General features: G+C 39.3%; 1 protein-coding gene and 1 pseudogene across 3 annotated transcripts in view; one reads left to right on the top strand and one right to left on the bottom strand.

Annotated features, from left to right (window-relative positions):
- Positions 1-22,205, bottom strand: part of LOC115221647 (histone deacetylase 6-like) — a 74,539-nt gene that overhangs the window by 46,391 nt on the left and 5,943 nt on the right. For 2 of the 3 annotated variants that reach the window (XM_036511030.1, XM_029791849.2), the window contains exons 2-11: positions 21,325-21,371; positions 19,687-19,831; positions 17,444-17,581; positions 14,702-14,773; positions 13,495-13,520; positions 9,376-9,477; positions 7,499-7,567; positions 6,381-6,507; positions 5,469-5,534; positions 2,931-2,990 (exon numbers count right to left, since the gene is read on the bottom strand). In XM_036511030.1, the coding sequence (XP_036366923.1) occupies positions 2,931-2,990; positions 5,469-5,534; positions 6,381-6,507; positions 7,499-7,567; positions 9,376-9,477; positions 13,495-13,520; positions 14,702-14,773; positions 17,444-17,581; positions 19,687-19,831; positions 21,325-21,335 (816 nt within the window). In that variant the 5' untranslated portion in view covers positions 21,336-21,371. The remainder of the gene's footprint in view (positions 1-2,930; positions 2,991-5,468; positions 5,535-6,380; positions 6,508-7,498; positions 7,568-9,375; positions 9,478-13,494; positions 13,521-14,701; positions 14,774-17,443; positions 17,582-19,686; positions 19,832-21,324; positions 21,372-22,205) is intronic. The other variant, XM_036511031.1, reaches the window with a different exon arrangement.
- LOC115221834 lies at positions 14,026-14,125 on the top strand (annotated as a pseudogene).

Genomic DNA, 22,205 nt, shown 5'->3' with positions numbered 1-22,205 from the left:
GTTACAACTAGAGGTTGTGGTGGTGGTGGTGGTGTTAGCAATGATGGGTGGAGGGGATTGGAGGTTGTGATGGTGGTGGTGGTGGTGGTGTTAGTGATGACGGTAGGGGTGGTGTTACAACTAGAGATTTTGGTGGTAGTGTTAGCAATGACAGCGGTGCTGGTGGTTTTGGAACTAGAGGTTGTGGTAGTGGTGGTGTTATTGAGGATGGTGAGGAGATTGGAGGTTGTTGTGATGTGGTGGTGGTGGTGGTGTTAGTGATGATGGTAGGGGTGGTGTTACAACTAGAGGTTGTGGTGGTGGTGTTAGTGATGACAGTAGGGGTGGAGTTACAACCAGAAGTTGTGGTGGTGGTGGTGTTGGAACTAGAGGTTGTGGTAGTTGTGTGGTGGTGATGACAATAATGGTGGTGGTGGTAATAAGTGTCAAAATGGTGATAGTATTACTGACTGTTAGTTACAAAGACTTGATCACAAAACACAACAAATGGAAAATGCTACAAGACAAGGCATTCAGTCCACTGCGCTACCTACCAAGTCCACCATCCCACCAAGCTACATAGATAACTGAATAAGCCGGCTGCCAACACTTTTTTCTGCAAAATAGGGGTAGCTTATCCCGTTCAGGCTAATAGCATTATCCTCCGTTTAAGAATTTAAAATCACTTCTTTAACTTTCTAAGACATCTCAACGCTTCTAAAGCAAACTTCGTTTGTTTGATTACGTTCGTCGTAATTTGAATTTAACGTATGATAGTGTCTCATAAAGCGAGATTTCTATATATCTTAAAATTTGCAGAAGAATTTGTGGTGTGGTTTAGATTAATGGTTCAGAGCACTACGACGCGTAATCACAGAAGTGTGAGTTCATGTCTCATAGCCGGCCACCAACACTTTTTCTGCAAAATAGGGGTAGCTTAACCTGTTCAGGCTATATTATTAGCATTATCCTGCCTGCGTTTGAGAATTTAAAATCACTTCTTTAACTTTCTAAGACATCTCAACGCTTCTAAAGCAAACTTCGTTTGTTTATGTTCATTGAGATTTCTATATATCTTAAACTTGTGGAAGAATTTGTGGTGTGGTTTAGATTAATGGTTTAGAGCACTGCGATGCGTAATCACGGAGGTGTGAGTTCATGTCTCATAGCCGGCCAGCAACACTTTTTTCTGCAAAATAGGGGAAGCTTATCCTGTTCACGCTATATGATTAGCATCATCCTGCGTTTAAAAATTTAAAATTACTTCTTTAACTTTCTAAGACATCTCAACGCTTTGTTTGTTAGTTTACGTTCATCATAATTTGAATTTAATATAGATATACAAATATTAGTGCCAAGCAGTGTTTAGGTATAAGCAAAGTTTAGGTTAGTTAAAATATGTTTGTGGCATATTTCAACTGCTAAAAAGTAAATTCACTGCAGTTACCATAAAGAAAAATATTTCTCTTATGGTAAAAAGGTGTGAAAACACCTTATTTGTTCAGTGTCACCATATATTAGGACTCCCAGACATTGATGTGTCAAGCCAGTTGGTATTTATCAATGGAGGGTACCTATGAGAAGCAACTTTGAACAAATCTTATAAAGCAATGGCTTTATGTAAAATACAGTCAACAGCATTGACTGATTTGCACTGGTGGATCACCCAGTCATAAAAAATAACGAAATATTAGCACAAAGCTGTGTTTAGATGTAAGCAAAGTTTAGATTAGTTAAAATGTTTGTGATATATTTCAACTGCTAAAAGGCAAATTCATTGCAGTTACCGCAGAGAAAATATTTTTCTCGTGGTAAAAAGGTATGAAAATACCCTATTTGTTTGGTGTTGCCATCTATTAGGACTCCCAGACATCAATGTTTCAAGTAAGCTGGCTTTTATCAATGGAAGGTATACATAAATATATGTGATGGGTAAATTGTCGCCATATTATATTTTTAATTTCATGCATGTGCATTGTTTGTTTTTTGATTTTGTCAACTACACAGTATAGTAGGATCAGTTGAGAACCTTCTGTGAGAAAAACAGCACCATGACGCAATTCACTCTGCCAGAAATTTGGAAACGACATGCTGTACTGCATGACATTCACACCAGAAACTCCAATACAAATGGATAGTGAACACAGAACAACTGTTGGCTGACCATGTCCCTAAAACATATACTGAGAGTGATAAAAACAATACAGCCAGTCCACATCATGGTGTTTGGAGTGATCACTAGTGATGGCAACATTATTCCTACATTCATCTTCCCACATGGCCTCAGACACAACACGGAGGCTTACATCAAGTGACTGGAGGAGGTAATGCTGTACTGAGTTAAGAGGGCGGCTGCTGGAAGACCCTAAGTCTGGCAACAGGACTCTGCACCATGCCACACAAGCAGGAGAACCAAGTCATGGATATCAGACAATTTCTACAACCACCTCACCCCTAACATCTAGCTACCTAACTCCCCACACTGCATCCCCCTTGATTATTATGTGTGGGGCATAGTTGAGTGAGAGACCAATAAAACTCCTTGTAACACCAAAGATGAAGGCAAGGATTATGGCAACATTCACCAACTTAAACAAGGAGACCATTCAGAAGAGTTGCAGGAGATTCTGAAGTCATCTGGAGGTCGTGGTTGAAGCCAATGGCGATTTTATTGAATAAATTTATTCTTTAGTATTTCACATATTTTTATGTAATTTTGATAAATATATCTGTTAAAATGAGATGTGTTATTTTCATTTTTGCATAATTTAGACGACAGTTTATTCACTGCACACTCTAGATATATAAATGTATGTATGTATGTAAATATGTATGTATGCATGTATGTAATACATTAATCTTCTTTAATAATAGTTATTACTGATGTTTAGCTGAGTAAGATATATACAGAGAGAAGGTTTTAATGATGAGCAGATGACTCAACAGCATACCTCAGGACATCCAAGGGCTGCATCATAACCAGAGGATATTAAAACCAATTGAGGATCAAACTGAAATCGAACATCACAATATAACAAATGTACACAGAATTAAAACAAACAAACAAGCAGAAAATAATTACATTAATTATACAAGTTTGGTCATCAATAACATTTATTTATATTTCAGTGTTGCACTTGTCTTTCTCAGCAAGTAGTTTGGTTAGAGAATATCAAGGGGAAAAACTAAAGAGTTTAGACCATGGAAAAACCATTCTAGATTTAACCGCTTTCTTTTTTTACCATATTTCTGTTGAAATATACTGCCTTTGCTTCAATAAATTTTGAAAATAATTAAGAACTTAATTAATCAGTGATGCTATTAAGTTAGACATGGCCTGGGCCTATACTGCCTGAAATCTAAGTTATATATATATATATATGTATATATATATATAAGTTCAGCAAAATTTAGATTCAGATGAATACGGTACTTAAGTCAGAGGCACCAGAATTTTGTATGGTATTATCCATATATATCCATGGGGTGATTATAATCAAAATAAGCAACAATGTTGGCAAACAAAATGAAAATAAGTATGTGTATTGTCCGTTTGATGAAAGACTTCTATAAATGGCTGAAGATTGCTCAACATTTTAAAACTGATGTAATACTTACAATGTTTAATAAAAGTAGCATGAAACGATCGTACCAAATTACCGAAGATATACTTGTTGCTTATTTTGATTATATATATATATATATATATATATATATATATATACGTCTGTATGAGTTAGAGGTTAAACAACCATCTGAGGGATAATAAATTTCCTATATACTACTGGAATGTATACCTATGTATTTATATCCAAATGCTTACTGTTGTAAGGCAATAGTGCAATTGAATAATAGTTATGAGTGGAGGTAAACAAAAGTTTACCCAGAATTTATAAGGCAAAGAAGAAAATGGAGAAGATAACGTTATATATATATATATATATATATATATATATATATATATATATATATATATGTATTGTTCTGTGATAGTAAGATCAACAAAAAAGTACTCCACCTGGTGAGAGATAAATATTATTTAATAGATATAATACATGTTTTTATGTGCAACTAATAGTATTATATGTTTGAGAAATACCTCAAACATATTCATCACAAACTACATATCATAACAAACTAAAAATTGAATTGGAGAAGAAATGTGAACAGTTGAGAAGGAAGCATATAGAAAACGTGGAAGGTTAAAAAATGGAAAACGAAAAAGTAAAAATTAACAACTAATAACAGTAAGAGTTATCCTCCTTAGACCTTAAATTATAAGGCTAGAAAAATATCAACACGAACACACACAAAATATATAACAGTAAATATAAATCTCAGTTGATTCACTATAAACAATAAATTATGGGATACAATACAAACGTAGAATATTCTTTAATACATTAACCCTTTCGTTACCGTATTATTTTGAGATGCTCTGTGTTTCTTTCAATTACTTTAAATATAAGAAAGAATTTAGTAAAATAACTTAGTTATCATTCAGCTAGTGTTAGGAACATAAATTGTGACTAAGGTTTGGTGGAAGATTTTAATTCAAAACTTATGAAAACAAGGCATTTGTACTCAGAACCAGAGCCGGTTTCAGCTGGGCTGGTAACGAAAGAGTTAAAACTGAAAGACCCCAATTTCCAGTAAAGAGAATTTCTCGTTTCTAATCATCAACTGGCAAAAACCAAGCCTGCTTTTCTTTTAAAATATTCAGTGTTTGAATGTGTTTTTGTAATATGAAATGAAAGTTTGAAGAAAACTCTTATCTTTGTGTTCTGTTTGAATACCTTTCTGAACAACACATGCGAAAATGGCTGCCTTCAGGCTCATGATTTTAGTTCCATTCCTGTTTTTTGTGGTAACACGATAAACGTCTAAATCTTCATATGAGCATAGTCAATCAAATAACCATACTCATGGAAATTAGATTGTTGTTTAAGTAACATATATATGAGTGCATTGTATGTGTACATTGGTACACACGCAATACAATGAGAAAAGTATTAAAAATAATCGTTAACAAATATGCATGTATAAATGCCCTTGCGCAAATTGCATGGCGCATGCACACTTGCTCATACAATCATCCACAAAAATGTAAGTATATGCACATATGTGGTTTAGTGCACATGTGGTCTAGTGTTTGTCCCCTCACTTGACAACCAATGCTGGTGTGTTTACATCCCTGAAACGTAGCAGTTCAGCAAAAGAGACTGATAGAATAAGTACTAGGCTTACAAAGAATAAGTCCTGGGGTTGATTTGTTCATCTAAAGGCAGTGCTCCAGCGTGGCCGCAGTCAAAACGACTGAAACAAGTAAAAGAATAAAAGAATATATATATAATGATAGATAGACAGATACATACATACCCTGTCAGTCGACCTGCAATGTATACCCTGTTAGCTGACCAGTACATATTTTTAATATACATTTGATGTCAATTCAAAGAGACAAGGAGATGAAATGAGTGATAGCTTACCTCAGAGGCAACTGGCATCAAAATATGATGGAAGATGGCAAGATAATCTGATTCTGTTAATCCAATCTGGAAATAAAGAACATACCAGTGTTCTAGAATATGTATATAGAGTGTAAAGAGGTGTATACAGAGGAGCAAAGAGCTACAAAGAACAGGGTGCATAGAGAGTAAATAACATGCATTTATACAGGTAAATGCAGTGTGCATAGAGGTGTATATGGAAATCTACAGGGGTGTATAAAGCTGTGTATAAATTGTAAATACTGTGTATATACAGGTATGTATAGGATGAGTGGAGTCGCAAAGGCCCAGTGGTTAGGGCAGTGGACTCGCGGTCGTAGGATCGCAGTTTCGATTCCCAGACTGGGCATTGTGAGTGTTTATTGAGCGAAAACACCTAAAGAACCACGAGGCTCCAGCAGGGGGTGGTGGTGATCCCTGCTGTACTCTTTCACCACAATTTTCTGTTTTGAGGGAGGGGATGAGTCAATTATATTAACCCCAGTACTTGACTGGTACTTAATTTATTGACCATGTAAGGATGAAATACAAAGTTGACCTTGGCAGAATTTGAACTCAGAATGTGAAGATAGATGAAATACCGCTAAGCATTTCGGTGTGCTAACGGTTCTTATTTCTTTATTGCCCACAAGGGACTAAAGATAGAGGGCAAAAACAAGGACAGACAAAGGGATCAAGTCGATTACATTGACCCCAGTGTGTAACTGGTACTTAATTTATCGACCCAGAAAGGCAAAGTCGACGTTGGCGGAATTTGAACTAAGAACGTAAAGACAGATGAAATACGGCAAAGCATTTCGCCCGGCGTGCTAACATTTCTGCCAGCTTGCCTCCTTAATGATGAATATAATGATTGATGATGTGATTGATGATAATGATGATGATCCTTACCTTGTTTAAAGGAACATTGATGTTAAAGCCAAGCCCAGGACCTTTCCCTACGAAGTCGTAGTCAGATTGTCGTAAACAGGGCCAGAATTGTCCATTTTGGTAACGGTGGATGGAGAAGTATAAGACACTGGTAGAAGAAGACAAGGAGACAGGGTTATACTAATGTGTGTGTGTGTGTGTGTGTGTGTGTGTGTGTGTATGTGAATATCCATGTTGATTAAAATTGATATATATATATAAGACACACGTAGAAGAACAACAAGGAGACAAAATTACATCAATGTTTGTATGTGTGTGTGTGTGTGTGTGTGAGTGTGTATGTGTGTATGTATGAGCAAAAGGGATTACATCAATATGTGTGTACATGTATATATGAACTTGTATGTGTATGTATGGATGTGTAAATGAATGAAGAAATATAAAAAATTAGTAAAGAAGATGTAAAGATTACATCATTGTGTTTGCGTGTAGGGGGGTATCTGTGTGTGTGTGTGTATGTGTGTGCATGTTTGTGCGAATATGTGTATCTGTATGTGTGTGAATGTGTGTATCTAAGAAATGCTCCCATACTTCTCAAAACTCAGGAATTCCTGAACCAGGGCTCCACCACTAGATACATCTTAAAGTGATACCCACAACAAAATTGGTATAAATTTTATTGACCTCAAATGGACAAAAGAAATACTTGACCGTAATAAGATTTGAACTCAGAACAGAGAGGGTGGGAACAAATATTGCAAAGTTGTGAGTTATTTGGTGATCTCACTTTAGCTGGTGCCATGAAAAATATCAGCCAATGGAACTGAACTTGAAACCATAGGGCTGCAATTCAAACATTTTAACCACACAGCCACGTCTCTGACAAACAAAAGTTTTAATTCAAACAAGCTGGGCAAAAAGAGGTTCACTTTAATTTCTCAACATGATCGCTCAACCTGCTAGAAATAGCAGCCAAATTTCCTCCACTTTATATCCTAATATTTTTAGAAAAAGTTATATAATACACCATGAGGTGTGACAGTTACAGCTAAAAATGTCACTGGTCAATGGTCTGCTGGATGAGGACAGACCTAGGGTTAAACAAGAAACAGTAAATTAATCTATCTGTTGTTACTTACTGCGGATCGTCATAGTAACTGTACTGTGTGGCCTGGCCATGATGAACATCCCAATCAACAATCAGGATTCTGTTAATTAACAAAAGGATAATCAATTACAAAACACAAAGTCAGCATAACTGCGTATTTGATTATGGGACACAAGTCTACAACAGTGAAATATCATGCTATATATGTAGGTATATCACCGTGACCGTGACCGACCAGGCCAACAGATGTTGTTACACATCGCTGGTCACAGTGCACTTCGCATTGCTTTAGCCTTCAAATGACGCCACCCCACTGGCTAAGCGAGCAGGCCAACAGAAGAAAGAATGAGAGAAAGAGTGGTGAAAGAGTACAGCAGGGATCACCACCATCCCCTACCGGAGCCTCGTGGAGCTTTTAGGTGTTTTTGTTCAATAAACACTCACAACGCCCAGTCTGGGAATCGAAACCGCGATCCTACGACCGCGAGTCCGCTGCCCTAACCACTGGGCCATTGCACCTCCACGTGTAGGTATATATGTAGGTGTATATGAAGGTGAAGACACATGGCTCAGTGGTTAGAGCATTCGGCTTACATTCATGAGGTAGTGAGTTCAATTCCCAGGCTGGGCTGTGTGTTGTGTTCTTGAACAAGACTCTTTATTTCACATTGCTCCAGTTCACTCAGCTGTAGAAATGAGTTGCGACATCACTGGTGCCAACCTGTATTGGCATTTCCCTTTGAATAACACCAGTGGCACGGAGAGGGGAGGCTGGTATGCATGGAAAACTGCTCGTCTTGTATAAGCAATCTTGCCTGGATTTGTGTTCCGGAGGGGAACTTCCTAGATACAATTCCATGGTCATTCATGATGGAAGTGTTTTTTTTATGTTGGTGTATATATATCTATCTCTATATATACTCTTTTACTTGCTTCAGTTAATTGACTGTGGCCATGCTGGAGCACTGCCTTTAAGTCGAGCAAATCGACCCCAGGACTTATTCTTTGTAAGCCTAGTACTTATTCTATCGGTCTCTTTTGCTGAACCGCTAAGTTACAGGGACGTAAACACACTAACTTCGGTTATCAAGCGATACTGGGGGGACAAACAGACACACAAACATACACACATATATATATATATATATATATACACACACACACACACATATATACGATGGTCTTCTTTCAGTTTCCGTCTACCAAATCCACACATAAGGCTTTGGTCGGCCCGAAGCTATAGTAGAAGACACTTGCCCAAGTGGGACTGAACCTGGAACCATGTGGTTCGTAAGCAAGTTACTTACCACGCAGCCACTCCTACACCTATATATACATACACACACTTAAAGGCGGCAAGCTGGCAGAAACGTTAGCACGCTAGGCGAAAAGCTTTGCAGCATTTCATCCGCCGCTGTGTTCTGAGCTCAAATTCTGCCGAGGTCGACTTTGCCTTTCATCCTTTCAGGGTTGATAAATTAAGTACCAGTTACACACTGGGATCGATGTAATCAACTTAATCCGTTTGTCCTTTTTTGTCCCCTCTGTGTTTAGCTCCTTGTGGGTAGTAAAAAAATATTAAAAAATATATATATATATATACATACACACACACACATATACCATGAGCTTCTTTCAATTTCCATTTACCAAGTTTACATACAAGGCGTCACACAGTGGGACTGAACCCCAAACCATGCAGTTGGGAAGCAAGCTCCTTAACCACACAGCCATGCCTACACCTTAATAAAATACTTAACTTACTCTTGAATATGTATGTATTAAAAACTTTAGGGCCGAAATCCTTAATTACAATAATTGGAGACACAGTGTCTAGATAAGAAACAAAATGTTTTATTAATAAGGTCCTTTATTGACCCTAGGGCCTTATTTATGATAAATTCTTACCTTTCAACTCCCTTTGATAAAGCATGGGCAGCAGCGATTCCTACATTGTTGAGATAACAATAACCGCAGAACTCATTGTAGAGGGCGTGGTGGCCTGGAGGTCTGGGAAGGAGAGAGAAGTGGAGATAGATTATAGAGTACATGGTGGTGGTAGTGATGGGGGTGGCGGTGGTAGAAGTGGTTGTGGTGGTGGTGGTGGTGATGGTGGCAGTGGTTGTGGTGGTGGTGATGGTGGAAGTGGTGGTGGTAGTAGTAGTGGTGGTAGTAGTAGTGGTGGTGGCAGCAGTGGATGTGGTGATGGTGGTGGTGGTGTTGTGGTGGGGTGGCAGCAGTGGTTGTGGTGGAGGTGGTGGTAGCAGTGGATGTGGAGGTGGTGGCAGCAGCAGTTGTGGTGGTGGTGGTGGTGTTGTGGTGGCAGATGTGGTTGTAGTGGTGGTGGTGGTGGCAGTAGTGGTTGTGGAGGTGGTGGTGGTGGTTGCAGTATGGCGATGGTTGTGGTGGTGACGGTGGCAGGGGTGTCAGGGTGGGAGTGATGGTGGAGGCAAACTGGAGTGTATGGAGGTTTAAGGAAGGACAGAGATTAAACAGAAATAATATTAGGTAATAGTAGTGACAGCAGTGGTGGTGGTGGTGGTGGTAGTGGTGGTAGTAGTAGTGACAGCAGTGGTGGTGGTGGAGCAAGAGGTGGAGGTCATTCATGGAAACAACAAAAGATTTAATGAGCAAGCAAACATTCTGTACCAGAGAAGATAATTAATTAATTAACCACCACTCCTACCCACTGCCCCACCCCTCCACAAGAAAAAGTCATGAATTATTCATTAATATATATGACTATGCATCAACAGGGCCACGGCCTGATTGCTGAAGCACATCATGTGTATGTATATATGTGTGTATAAACATATAATGTGTATGTGTGTGTATATATATATATATATATATATACTCTTTATCTTATATTAAACTTTTAATACTTTTTGATAGTTATATAATTTAAATTTAAAAAATAAATAAATAAATAAAATAAAATAATAATAATAAATATATATATTTAAAATTTATAATTTATAAGTTTAGATTATTTAAATAATTTTTTTAATTTTAACTTTAATTTAAATATTTTAATTTGGAATTTATTTTTTTTTTAATTAATTTTATTTCTATGTATTGGCTTATGATTTTCACAGTTTGATTTGCCTAATAGTGGTTTTATCTCTAATTTAATATAATATATATATATATATATATATATATATATAATAATAATAATAATAATAATAATTGTGTAAAGTGCTCAGGTGCACTACAACTCATCTAAAGTGTATATATAATCAGGTGTAGTTTCGGCGGATTTCGGAAAGCATGAGGGCCTTAAAGGATGCAGTGTCATGGCAGTCAACAACTGACGCAGGCAGTTTATTCCATGCTTCAGCAACTCTGAGCGTGAAAAAATGTTTCCGAAAGTCATGGGAGCTGTGTTGTTTTCTGACTTTGTAGGCATGTCCACGTGTGTTAGACACATGGAGATCAAAAAGGTGTTCAGTGTTGTTGTTGGTGAGGTGGTTGATAACTTTGTGGGTGTTTATATATATATAATTAATTTAGCCTGCAGTAAGCAATGTGTATCAAAAAGGAAAACTATAAACATCATTAAATATGACTAAGGGTGTTATAAACACTTACATTGCTAGAAATAAGAGCTAAACACTCTAATGCTGCAGCAAAGCACACAATTGTATACACACATACTGACAGGGACCATAATCAACCGAAAAGCAGCGGTTGAGATATTCTCAGAGGAATTGATCACTTTCTGCTTTTTTGCCGTATATATACTCTTTACTCTTTTACTTGTTCCAGTCATTTGACTGCAGCCATGCTGCAGCACCGCTTTTCATCGGGCAACTCGACCCCAGGACTTATTCTTTGTAAGCCCAGTACTTATTCTATCGGTCTCTTTTGCCGAACCACTAAGTGACGGGGACGTAAACACACCAGGATTGGTTGTCAAGCAATGCTAGGGGGGCAAACACACACATACATATATATATATATATATATATATATATATATATATATATATATATATATATATATATATACATATATATATATATATACATATATATGACAGGCTTCTTTGAGTTTCCGTCTACCAAATCCACTCACAAGGCATTGGTCGGCGCGAGGCTATAGCGGAAGACACTTGCACAAGGTGCCACGCACTGGGAGTGAACCTGGAACCATGTGGTTGGTAGGCAAGCTACTTACCACACAGCCACTCCTACGCCTAATGATCACTTTCTGCTTTTTTGCCGTATATATATACATACAATTGAAAAATAGGATAAAATCTTTATAAGAATTTATCAAGTAATTAGCGTGAAAAACCTCATAAGGGAAGAATTTATTAATTATTCCTTTTAAATATATTTATTTATATCAAGGGCATTACTATACATAAATGCCTCATTCTAGGAGAGATGGTAGTTTTGACTTTAAGTGTCCCTCCTAGCGTGAGGTATTTATGTATAGTAATGCCCTTGATATAAATATATATATGGGCCGTGACTGCTGAGGATATGCGTAAGCTCGCAAGAAATGAAGCCAGTATGCTCCGATGGATGTGTAATGTCAGTGTTCATACTCGACAGAGTGTAAGTACCTTGAGAGAAAGGCTGGACCTAAGAAGCATCAGTTGTGGTGTGCAAGAGAGACGTTTGCGCTGGTATGGGCATGTGGCGAGAATGGATGAAGATAGTTGTGTGAAAAAGTGCCATACCCTAGTGGTTGAGGGAACCTGTGGAAGAGGCAGACCCAGGAAAACCTGGGACGAGGTGGTGAAGCATGACCTTCGAACTTTAGGTCTCACTGAGGAAATGACTAGAGACCGAGACCTTTGGAAGTGTGCTGTGCATGAGAAGACCCGGCAGGACAAGTGAGACCATAACCCGGGTTGTACCAGTCCACTTATGCATACCTTTCCTTCTGGGGACACAAAACTCTACTTGTGAAGACCTGTTGAGGCAAGTGAGAATCGAAATCGATCAACATCAATGGAAATTGCAGCTATGATACCAGTGCCGGTGGCACATAAGAGAACAATCCGAACGTGGCCGTTGCCAGTGCCGCCACGACTGGCCTCATGCTGGTGGCACGTAAAAAGCACCATCTGTTCGTGGCTGTTGTCAGCCTCGCCTGGCCCCCGTGCCGGTGGCACGTAAAAAGCACCATCCAATCGTGGCTGTTTGCCAGCCTCATCTGGCACCTGTGCTAGTGGCACGTAAAAAGCACCCACTACACTCACGGGGTGGTTGGCGTTAGGAAGGGCATCCAGCCGTAGAAACATTGCCAGATCAGACTGGGCCTGATGCAGCCGTCTGGCTTCCCAGACCCCAGTTGAACCGTCCAACCCATGCTAGCATGGAAAGCAGACGTTAAACGAAGATGATGATGATGATGATGATATATATATATACACACACACCTTTCAATTGAGCAAACTCAAAGTTGCCATGCAAACTCCCCAGCACTTTTAACATAGGTGTGGAAATTTTCAGGTCAATCCAACCACATTTACTAACACTTTTGCCTGCACAACTGCTTGTGAGACAATGTCTGCCATTTTCCCAAATGGTATTACATAAGAGTTATCTTAAATAACCACTAGAAACATGTGTACTAAATGCATTCAAACTATCAACCTTTGGTTTTGTGTTTATTCTAATACATACATATGTATTAAAGTGTTTAGCTCTTATTTCTAGCAATGTAAGTGTTTATAACACCCTTTTTGGTACACTTTACATACATGCATGCATGAGAGATATTTATTTGGACCTGTAAAAAGGATTTACACTGCAGTTTGTTATGGAGAAATATTCTCACCAGAGACAAAAGGATGTGGTCCAAATACCCTTCTATTTTTAGGTATTCAGGCCCAGATATCTCTGATCTGAGGATAAGACATTCATCAGGAGGGAATGGGTGCAGTGGGGTTAGGGGTCTTCTTCCCTTTTTACCCCACTCAATTTCCAAACGCCTTCAAAATCCAAGGCCACTGTCCGCCTCATTTCACTGACAAAGCCTTAATAAAATAAAGGGTTTTACTCTTACCTCACTAAGGCAAATCCATTCCTTATCTGTGAATAAGAGAAAAAATAATAATAATAATGATAATGATAATTATAATAATAATAATAATAATAATAATAATGATAATAATAATAATAATAATAATAATAATAATAATGATAATAAAAATAATGATAATAACAATAATAATGATTTCAAATTTTTGCCACAAGGGCAGCTGGGGAGGAGGGGAATAAGTCGATTACATCGACCCCAGTGTATACTTTGTACTTATTTAATCGACTCCGAAAGGGTGAACGCAAAGTCAACCTGGCGGAATCTGAACTCAGAACGTAGTGGAAGACGAAATACCACTAAGCATTTCTCCCAGTATGCTAGCGATTCTGCCAGTTCACCGCCTTATTATTATTATTACTACTACTACTACTACTGCTGCTGCTGCTCCTGCTGAAGACAATAGTGGTGGTGGTGGTGGTGGTGGTGGTGGTGGTAGTGATAGTATTTTAATGTTTCATCTGCTTGTTGTATAGTGTATGTACAATACAATGAGCTGTACGGCGGTACATATTCTCAAATTGGAACGATACAGAGAAGACTAGCATGGCCCCTGTGCAAGGATGACACGCAAATTCGTGAAGTGTTCCATATTTTCTATTGAAAGCGGCGATCTGGCAGAAACGTTAGCATGCAGGGCGAAACGCTTAGCGGTATTTCGTCTGCCGTTACGTTGTGAGTTCAAATTCTGCCGAGGTCGACTTTACCTTTCATCCTTTCGGGGTTGATAAATTAAGTACCAGTTACGCACTGGGGTCGATGTAATCTACTTAATACCTATGTCTGTCCTTGTTTGTCCTCTCTGTGTTTAGCCCCTTGTGGGTAGTAAAGAAACAGGTATTTCGTCTGCTGCTACGTTCTGAGTTCAAATTCCGCCCAGGTCGACTTTGCCTTTCATCCTTTTGGGGTCGATAAATTAAGTACCAGTTGCATACTGGGGTCGATCTAATCAACTGGCCCCCTCCCACAAAATTTCGGGCCTTGTGCCTAGAGTAGAAAAGTATGTGATGTAAGTGTTGTAATGGTTGTGAGGACGACTGCATGGTGTATATGCTGTGAGAGTTGTTTAATGTGTTAGATGATGCATCATACATGTTGCAAGATGCCAACAATTAAACTCATTCCTCACTTCATCCTCTTTTTAGATAAATATTTCTTTAGGAAAATCTCTTACCTCGTTTTCAATAACTTTATCAACAAGTTTCACTGTACAGCCAAGTGCTATCCAAGCACATTTGTTAGTGTCCTGAAATGGTAAGGAGAAACGAAATAAAACTAGGCTTTAAACGTTTATGACATGGATATACGAAACAATAAAAAAAATAACCTGTAAAACTGATAGAGATACATCATCATCATCATCATCGTTTAACGTCCGCTTTCCATGCTGGCATGGGTTGGACGGTTCAACTGGGGTCTGGGAAGCCATGGAGGCTGCACCAGGCCCAGTCTGATCTGGCAGTGTTTCTATGGCTGGATGCCCTTCCTAACGCCAACCACTCCATGAGTGTAGTGGGTGCTTTTTACGTGCCACCCGCACAGGTGCCAGACGGAGCTGGCAAACGGCCACAGATGGATGGTGCTTTTTATGTGCCACTGGCACGGGGCCAGGCGAGGCTGGCAACAGACACGAACGGATGGTGCTTTTTATGTGCCACCAGCATGGGGACCAGACAAAGCTGGCAACGGCCACGGTCGGATGGTGCTTTTTACGTGCCACCGGCACGGAGGCCAGTCGGGTGGCGCTGGCTATAGCCACGTTTGGATGGTTTCTTACGTTGATAGATTATGATTTTGATTTTCACTTGCCTCAACAGGTCTTCATAAGTGGGGTTTTGTGTCCCAAGAAGGAAAGGAATGCATAAGTGGGCTGGCTACATCCCAGGTATAGGCCACGGGATTATGGCCTCACTTGTCCTGCCGGGTCTTCTCACGCACAGCATACTTCCATAGGTCTCATTCTCTAGTCATTTCCTCGGTGAAATTTAGCAAATCCATCTGGTTGTTCCTGTTCTACATCTCATGTAGTGTACAATCGTATATTCCCTCCACCCGTCTTTGGTTCCTCAAATATTGTTGTTACCCAAATTATACACACTTTATACACACTTTTGACAAGTTGTGGTGCACCTGAGCACTATATACAATAACTTCATTATTATTATATATTAAATGTTTTAAATCTATTTTAAAAAAAAGCATGCTACGTAGAAACACATTATTTCAGCAAGAAGAAACAAAAGTTTTCTCCCTTAGTTAAACTGCCATTACTCTGAAATTTCATTCGAATTTATATTTGAAACAGTTTATGGAGAAAGCCTCTTCGTTACTTCCAGAAAAATTTCTGTACCTGAAGCACTGAAGGGGTTCTTTGGGGCTTATACTGATGTGTATATGTAAACTTGTATATATGTATGCATAGGCGCAGGAGTGGCTGTGTGGTAAGTAGCTTGTTTACCAACCACATGGTTCCGGGTTCAGTCCCACTGCGTGGCACCTTGGGCAAGTGTCTTCTACTATAGTCTCGGGCTGACCAAAGTCTTGTGAGTGGATTTGGTAGACGGAAACTGAAAGAAGCCCGTCGTATATATGTATATATATATATATATATGCGTGTGTGTGTTTGTGCGTCTGTGTTTGTCCTCCCAACATCGCTTGACAACCGATGCTGGTGTGTTTATGTCCCCGTTACTTAGCGGTTCGGCAAAAGAGACCGATAGAATAAGTACTGGTCTTACAAAAGAATAAGTCCCGGGGTCGAGTTGCTCGATTAAAGGCGGTGCTCCAGCATGGCCGCAGTCAAATGACTGAAACAAGTAAAAGATTAAAAGAGTAATAGCTGAGCATAGCTTTCCTTGGTTGACGTATGTGTGTATGTGTGTATCTCACTGGCACTCTGTCAGTTCCTGCTGATCTGATCAACAGAACAGCCAGCTCATGAAATTAATGTGCAAGTGGCTGAGTACCCCACAGATGTGTGGACCCTTGGTGTGGTTCTCAACGAGATTCAGCATCACACAGAATGCGACAAGGCTGGCCTCTTTGAAATACAGATATAACTCCTTCTTGCCAGCTAAGTGAACTGAAGCAACATGAAATAAAGTACCATGCTGAAGGACACAACACGTTGCTGGGAATTGAACTCATGACCTTACAACTGTAAACTGAATGCCCCTAACCACTAAGCCATTGTGCTTCACCATCAAACAAGCAATGTCAATCCTTTCCAGTCATCCCTGAAAACATGTCTGGCAGTGTAAGGAGTAAAGTCAAAAGGTTGTGGACCTATCAACAGCGTGTGGTAAGTAGCTTGCTTACCAACCACATGGTTCTGGGTTCAGTCCCACTGCATGGCACCTTGGGCGAGTGTCTTCTACTATAGCCTCGGGCCGACCAAAGCCTTGTGAGTGGATTTGGTAGACAGAAACTGAAAGAAGCCCATCATACATGTATATGTATATATATATAAATATGTAAATGTAAAAAAATACAAACTGGGACAAGAACGTGAAACATTTAGAAGACGATACAAAAAACACGGACGGGACATTCGAAGCCTTCAATCTTCAGTCAAGAACCGGATCATCTTTGCAATTTCGGCTGATTAATCTATATATATATATGTATATGTATGTGTATGTATATGTTTGTGTGTCTGTATTGACAACCAATACTGGTGTTTTTACGTCCCCGTAACTTAGCGGTTCGGCAAAAGAGACCGAAAGAATAAGTACTAGGCTTACAAAGAATAAGTCCTGGGGTCGATTTGCCCAACTAAAGGCAGTGCTCCAGCATGGCCACAGTCAAATGACTGAAACAAGTGAAGGAGTACAAGTCTTTGCGGGCGTACACTGGCATGTTTATCTATGCTTGTAATGTTTCATTTTATAAAAAATATACTGAAATTACACTTTACCTTATGAAAGTAAAGACTGTCGTATTTAGTGGAAAACTCTTTTAATTCCTCGTTATCCATTTCCTCTGTTTTAATCAGAGAATCAATCAAATTTTTGCTGTGTTGTAAAAGTGCCATTTCTTCTGTTCCCACACAGCTCTGAAAGTGAAAAAAAAAAGAATCTCAGAATGTGACCATTGTTTAAATAACAAGTGTATACTCTTACTCTTTTACTTGTTTCAGTCATTTGACTGCGGCCATGCTGGAGCACCACCGCTAGTCAAGCAAATCGACCCCGGGACTTGTTCTTTGTAAGCCCAGTACTTATTCTATCGGTCTCTTTTGCCGAACTGCTAAGTGACGGGGACGTAAACACACCAGCATCGGTTGTCAAGCAATGCTAGGGGGACAAACACAGACACACAAAAACACACACACATATATATACATATACACGACAGGCTTCTTTCAGTTTCCGTCTACCAAATCAACTCACGAGGCATTGGTCAGCCCGGGGCCATAGCAGCATCGGTTATCAAGCAATGTTTGGGGGACAAACACAGAAACACAAACACGCATATATATATATATATACATATATACGACAGGCTTCTTTCAGTTTCCGTCTACCAAATCCACTCACAAGGCTCTGGTCGGCCCGAGGCTATAGCAGAAGACACTTGCCCAAGATGCCACGCAGTGGGACTGAACCCGGAACCATGTGGTTGGTTAGCAAGCTACTTACCACATAGCCACTCCTGTGCTTATTTTGATTTGTACGATTTTAAATAACTACCGTCTTTTCCAACATGTGAGTTAGCTTGCAGCATGAACTGACGCTGCATAAATGCATCTGTGCCTGTGGAACATAAACAGCACCCAGTACACTCTGTAAAGTGGTTGGCATTAGAAAGGTCATCCAGCCATAGAAACCATGCCACAAGAGACAGCTGGAGTCTGGACAGCTCCTGTCAAACTGTCCAACCCATGCCAGCATGGAGAATGGATGTTAAAAAATGATGATGATGACGATGGTGATGATGATGACGACGATGATGATGATGATGGTGATGATGATGATGATGGTGATGATGATGATGATGGTGATGATGGTGATGATGATGACAATGGTGATGATGATGACGGTGATGATGATGACGATGGTGATGATGATGGTGATGATGATGATGGTGATGATGATGACAATGGTGATGATGGTGATGATGATGACAATGGTGATGATGATGATGATGGTGATGATGATGATGGTGATGATGATGATGATGGTGATGATGATAGTGTAAGTATTAAAAAATACCTTAAGCTAAGCCTGAAAGCAATGAAGTCATAAAAGAATCATCCATAACTTGCAGTAAACAACATTTATTAAATGTTATTACTGTTATTTCTTTATTTTCTGCAAACAAAATGCACAAAAAAGCTACACGTTTGCATTATGTTATATGTACAATAATAATAAAGGACGTTACCGTATACATTTTTACAAACCAAGGACGTTATATAGACCTCCTTGACTCAAGTTAGAGAAGGGGTTGCGTATTATACACAAGGTTTAGGATTTTCAGAGGTACAGCTCCCTAAAAATCACCTGTGTATTATACTCAAGGGCGGACTAAACTCGAGGATTTACGGTAAGCATAAATTTCACAAATAAATACTAAATGGTGAATCCTAACTGCCAGTTCTTAATTGATCTTAATCAAAACCTGCCATCGAAATTTCATGTCAATTTATTTATTTTTCAAATGCCAACTTAATGATGACAAAGCTATTTCACAAAATTCTTTATCTCTCTAAATATATAAAGCTGAAGTTGTCTGTGTATGGCAGGTTTGGTAGCCTTCAACTAACACTATCTCCTCCGAGACCCTGCGGCACAAGTTGACCAAAATTGAGAGTATGATAGAAGAAGGCTTGCTCTTCTTTCTGTAGAAGAAAAAATTCAAATCAGACCATGTTAACACCAAAAATTATTTACATCAAAAAGATGCTTTTTTTTCTATGAAAATCCCTAATTTTTACAATTTTTTGACTGCTGTGTTGCCATTTTTCAGTGTATTTCAACCAGAAAAATGTTCACTTAAAGAGAATAACAAGCTACATAATGCAAAATTTTTACTTTTCAAAAATTATAATTCTAAAGGGTCGAAACAAACCCGATACTGCTAGTTATTTTTTAAATTAATTAAAACAAAAGTCATGTGTTTCCACAGAAATAAGGTAACAAAGCAGATAATTCTTACATCAAGTTGTTGACATCTTTCAATAAGGTTTAGTTCATTACATCGTTTAAAGGGCTGGATAACTCGCTGTGGCTGTTCTGTAAAGTCAGGGATCCAAAAACACTCATGTTTGGTCATTTCTGGGTTGTAAATGAAACCAGTTGAGCTAAAACATTCAAAAACAAAGCAGTCGGTTATACAGCAATAAGCAGGCTATAGAGAGAGCGATGAACAGTTACATGGTGATAAACAGTTTTATACCTTATAGTGCATAAACAGGGCCTGAAAGACTGCTTTAAGATACACAGCGTATTTTATGAATATGTCTGTTCAAGAATCACAATAGCATGAAACTATTGGTAGCTCTTTTGGATGCGTATTAAATTTGATGTGTGTGTGTGTGTGTATCTTTTACCTTTTTCTTGTTTTAGATATTAGACTGTGACCAAGCTGTGGCACCACCCTGAAGAATTTTTAGTCAAATGAATTAACCCCCAGTACTTATATATTTATTTTTTTTGGTAAACCTAATACTTATTCTACCAGTCCCTTTTATCAAACTGCTAAACACACCAACATTGGTTTGTCAAGTGGTGGTTGAGGACAAACACACACGCACGCACACATATGTGCCAATGGCACATAAAAAGCACCCACTACACTCTCGGAGTGGTTGGCGTTAGGAAGGACATCCAGCTGTAGAAACACTGCCAGATCAGACTGGTGCCTGGTGCAGCCTCCTGGCTTCCCAGACTTGGTCGAACCGTCCAACCCATGCTAGCATGAAAATGGATATTAAATGATAACGATGATGATCGTAAGCTGGAAGGATTGTTAGCTCACTGGGCCAAATACTTAACAACATTTTGTCTATCTTAATGTTCTGAGTTCAAATTCCACTGAAGCTGACTTTGCCTTTCGATAAAATAAGTACCAGTTGAATGCTGGGGTCGAAGTAATTGACTTCCGCCTCCCCTAAAATTGCTGGTCTTGTGCCATCATCATCATCCTTTAACGTCCATTTTCTATGCTGGCATGGGTTCGACAGTTTGACAGGTGCTGGCCACCTGGAAAGTTGTACCAGGCTGCAATTGCCTGCTTTAGCATGATTTCTACAGTTGGATGTCCTTCCTAGTGCCATCCACTTTACCGAGTGCACTGGATCTTTTTATGTGGCACCAGTGCCAGTGATTCATACGTGACACCAGTACAGAATCTTGTTCAATAAATAAACTGTAACATCTCTCTCTCTTTCAGAGAGGCACTGAGCACCTACATGCACACATACACACACGGCAGTAACTTCCGCCTACCGAATTCAATCACAAAGCTTCGGTCGACTCGGGGCTATAGTGGAAGACACCTGCCCAAAGTTCCACGCAGTGGGACTGAACCGAAACCATGTAGCTATATATATCTATATGTGTATCTGTGTGCACATGTATGCATATGTGTGTAAGTGTACGTGAGTGTGTGTGTGTCTGCTTCTAGTACCAAAATGTAGTTGTCACAAGAAGTTAAATGTCCACACAGCCCTGCCAAACCATCAGCATCCGAAAAACTGTGCCCAATCATCTAAGATGCAACAGATAAAACTGATGTTCATGATAAAGTATGAGAGGAAAAAGAAAATGTTGTCACTTAAATATTTTTACTTACTTTGAATCCATTTTTACTTCTTTAATCCTTTATTTTTTTTTTATTTACTGGAAGAGAAAAATAAAACAATTTTTATTAATTAATACATTGCAACATAAACAGAAAACAACCCCAAAAAGACTGTCCAAGAATGTGTTTCCATTTACTTTGTTAGAGTTTACTTCTGTGGTTCCTCTCAGGGGTCAGAGGAGGCTGGCAAACGGCCACGATCGGTTGGTGCTTTTTACGTGTCCGTGTCGGTGACTCATAAAAAGCACCAACCGATCGTGGCCATTCGCCAGCCTCCTCTGGCCCCTGTGCTGGTGGCACATAAAAAGCACCCACTACACTCACGGAGTGATTGGCATTAGGAAGGGCATCCAGCTGTAGAAACACTGCCAGATCAGACTGGAGCCTGGTGCAGCCTTCTGGCTTCCCAGACCCCGGTTCGAACCGTCCAACCCATGCCAGCATAGAAAACGGACGTTAAACGATGATGATTCACTTGGATAAAAGCATCTTCCCTTAATTTCTATCTTTCACTTGTTTCAATCATCAGAGTTTTCTTCACTACTCTAGGCACAAGGTGTGAAATTTTTTAGGGGAGGGGGCCAGTCGATTAGATCGACCCCAGTATGCAACTGGTACTTAACTTATCGACCCTGAAAGAATGAAAGGCAAAGTCGACTTCAGTGGAATTTGAACTCAGAAAGTAACGGCAGATGAAATACCTATTTCTTTACTACCCACAAGGGGCTAAACACAGAGGGGACAAACAAGGACAGACAGACGGACTAAGTCGATAATATCGACTCCAGTGCGTAACTGGTACTTATTTAATCGACCCCAAAAGGATGAAAGGCAAAGTTGACCTCGGCGGAATTTGAACTGAGAACGTTGCG

Source organism: Octopus sinensis, linkage group LG18, assembly GCF_006345805.1.
Source record: "Octopus sinensis linkage group LG18, ASM634580v1, whole genome shotgun sequence".
Taxonomy (NCBI): Eukaryota; Metazoa; Mollusca; class Cephalopoda; order Octopoda; family Octopodidae; genus Octopus; species Octopus sinensis.
Note: the sequence above shows the minus strand (reverse complement) of the source record. Positions and strands in the feature narration are given on the sequence as shown.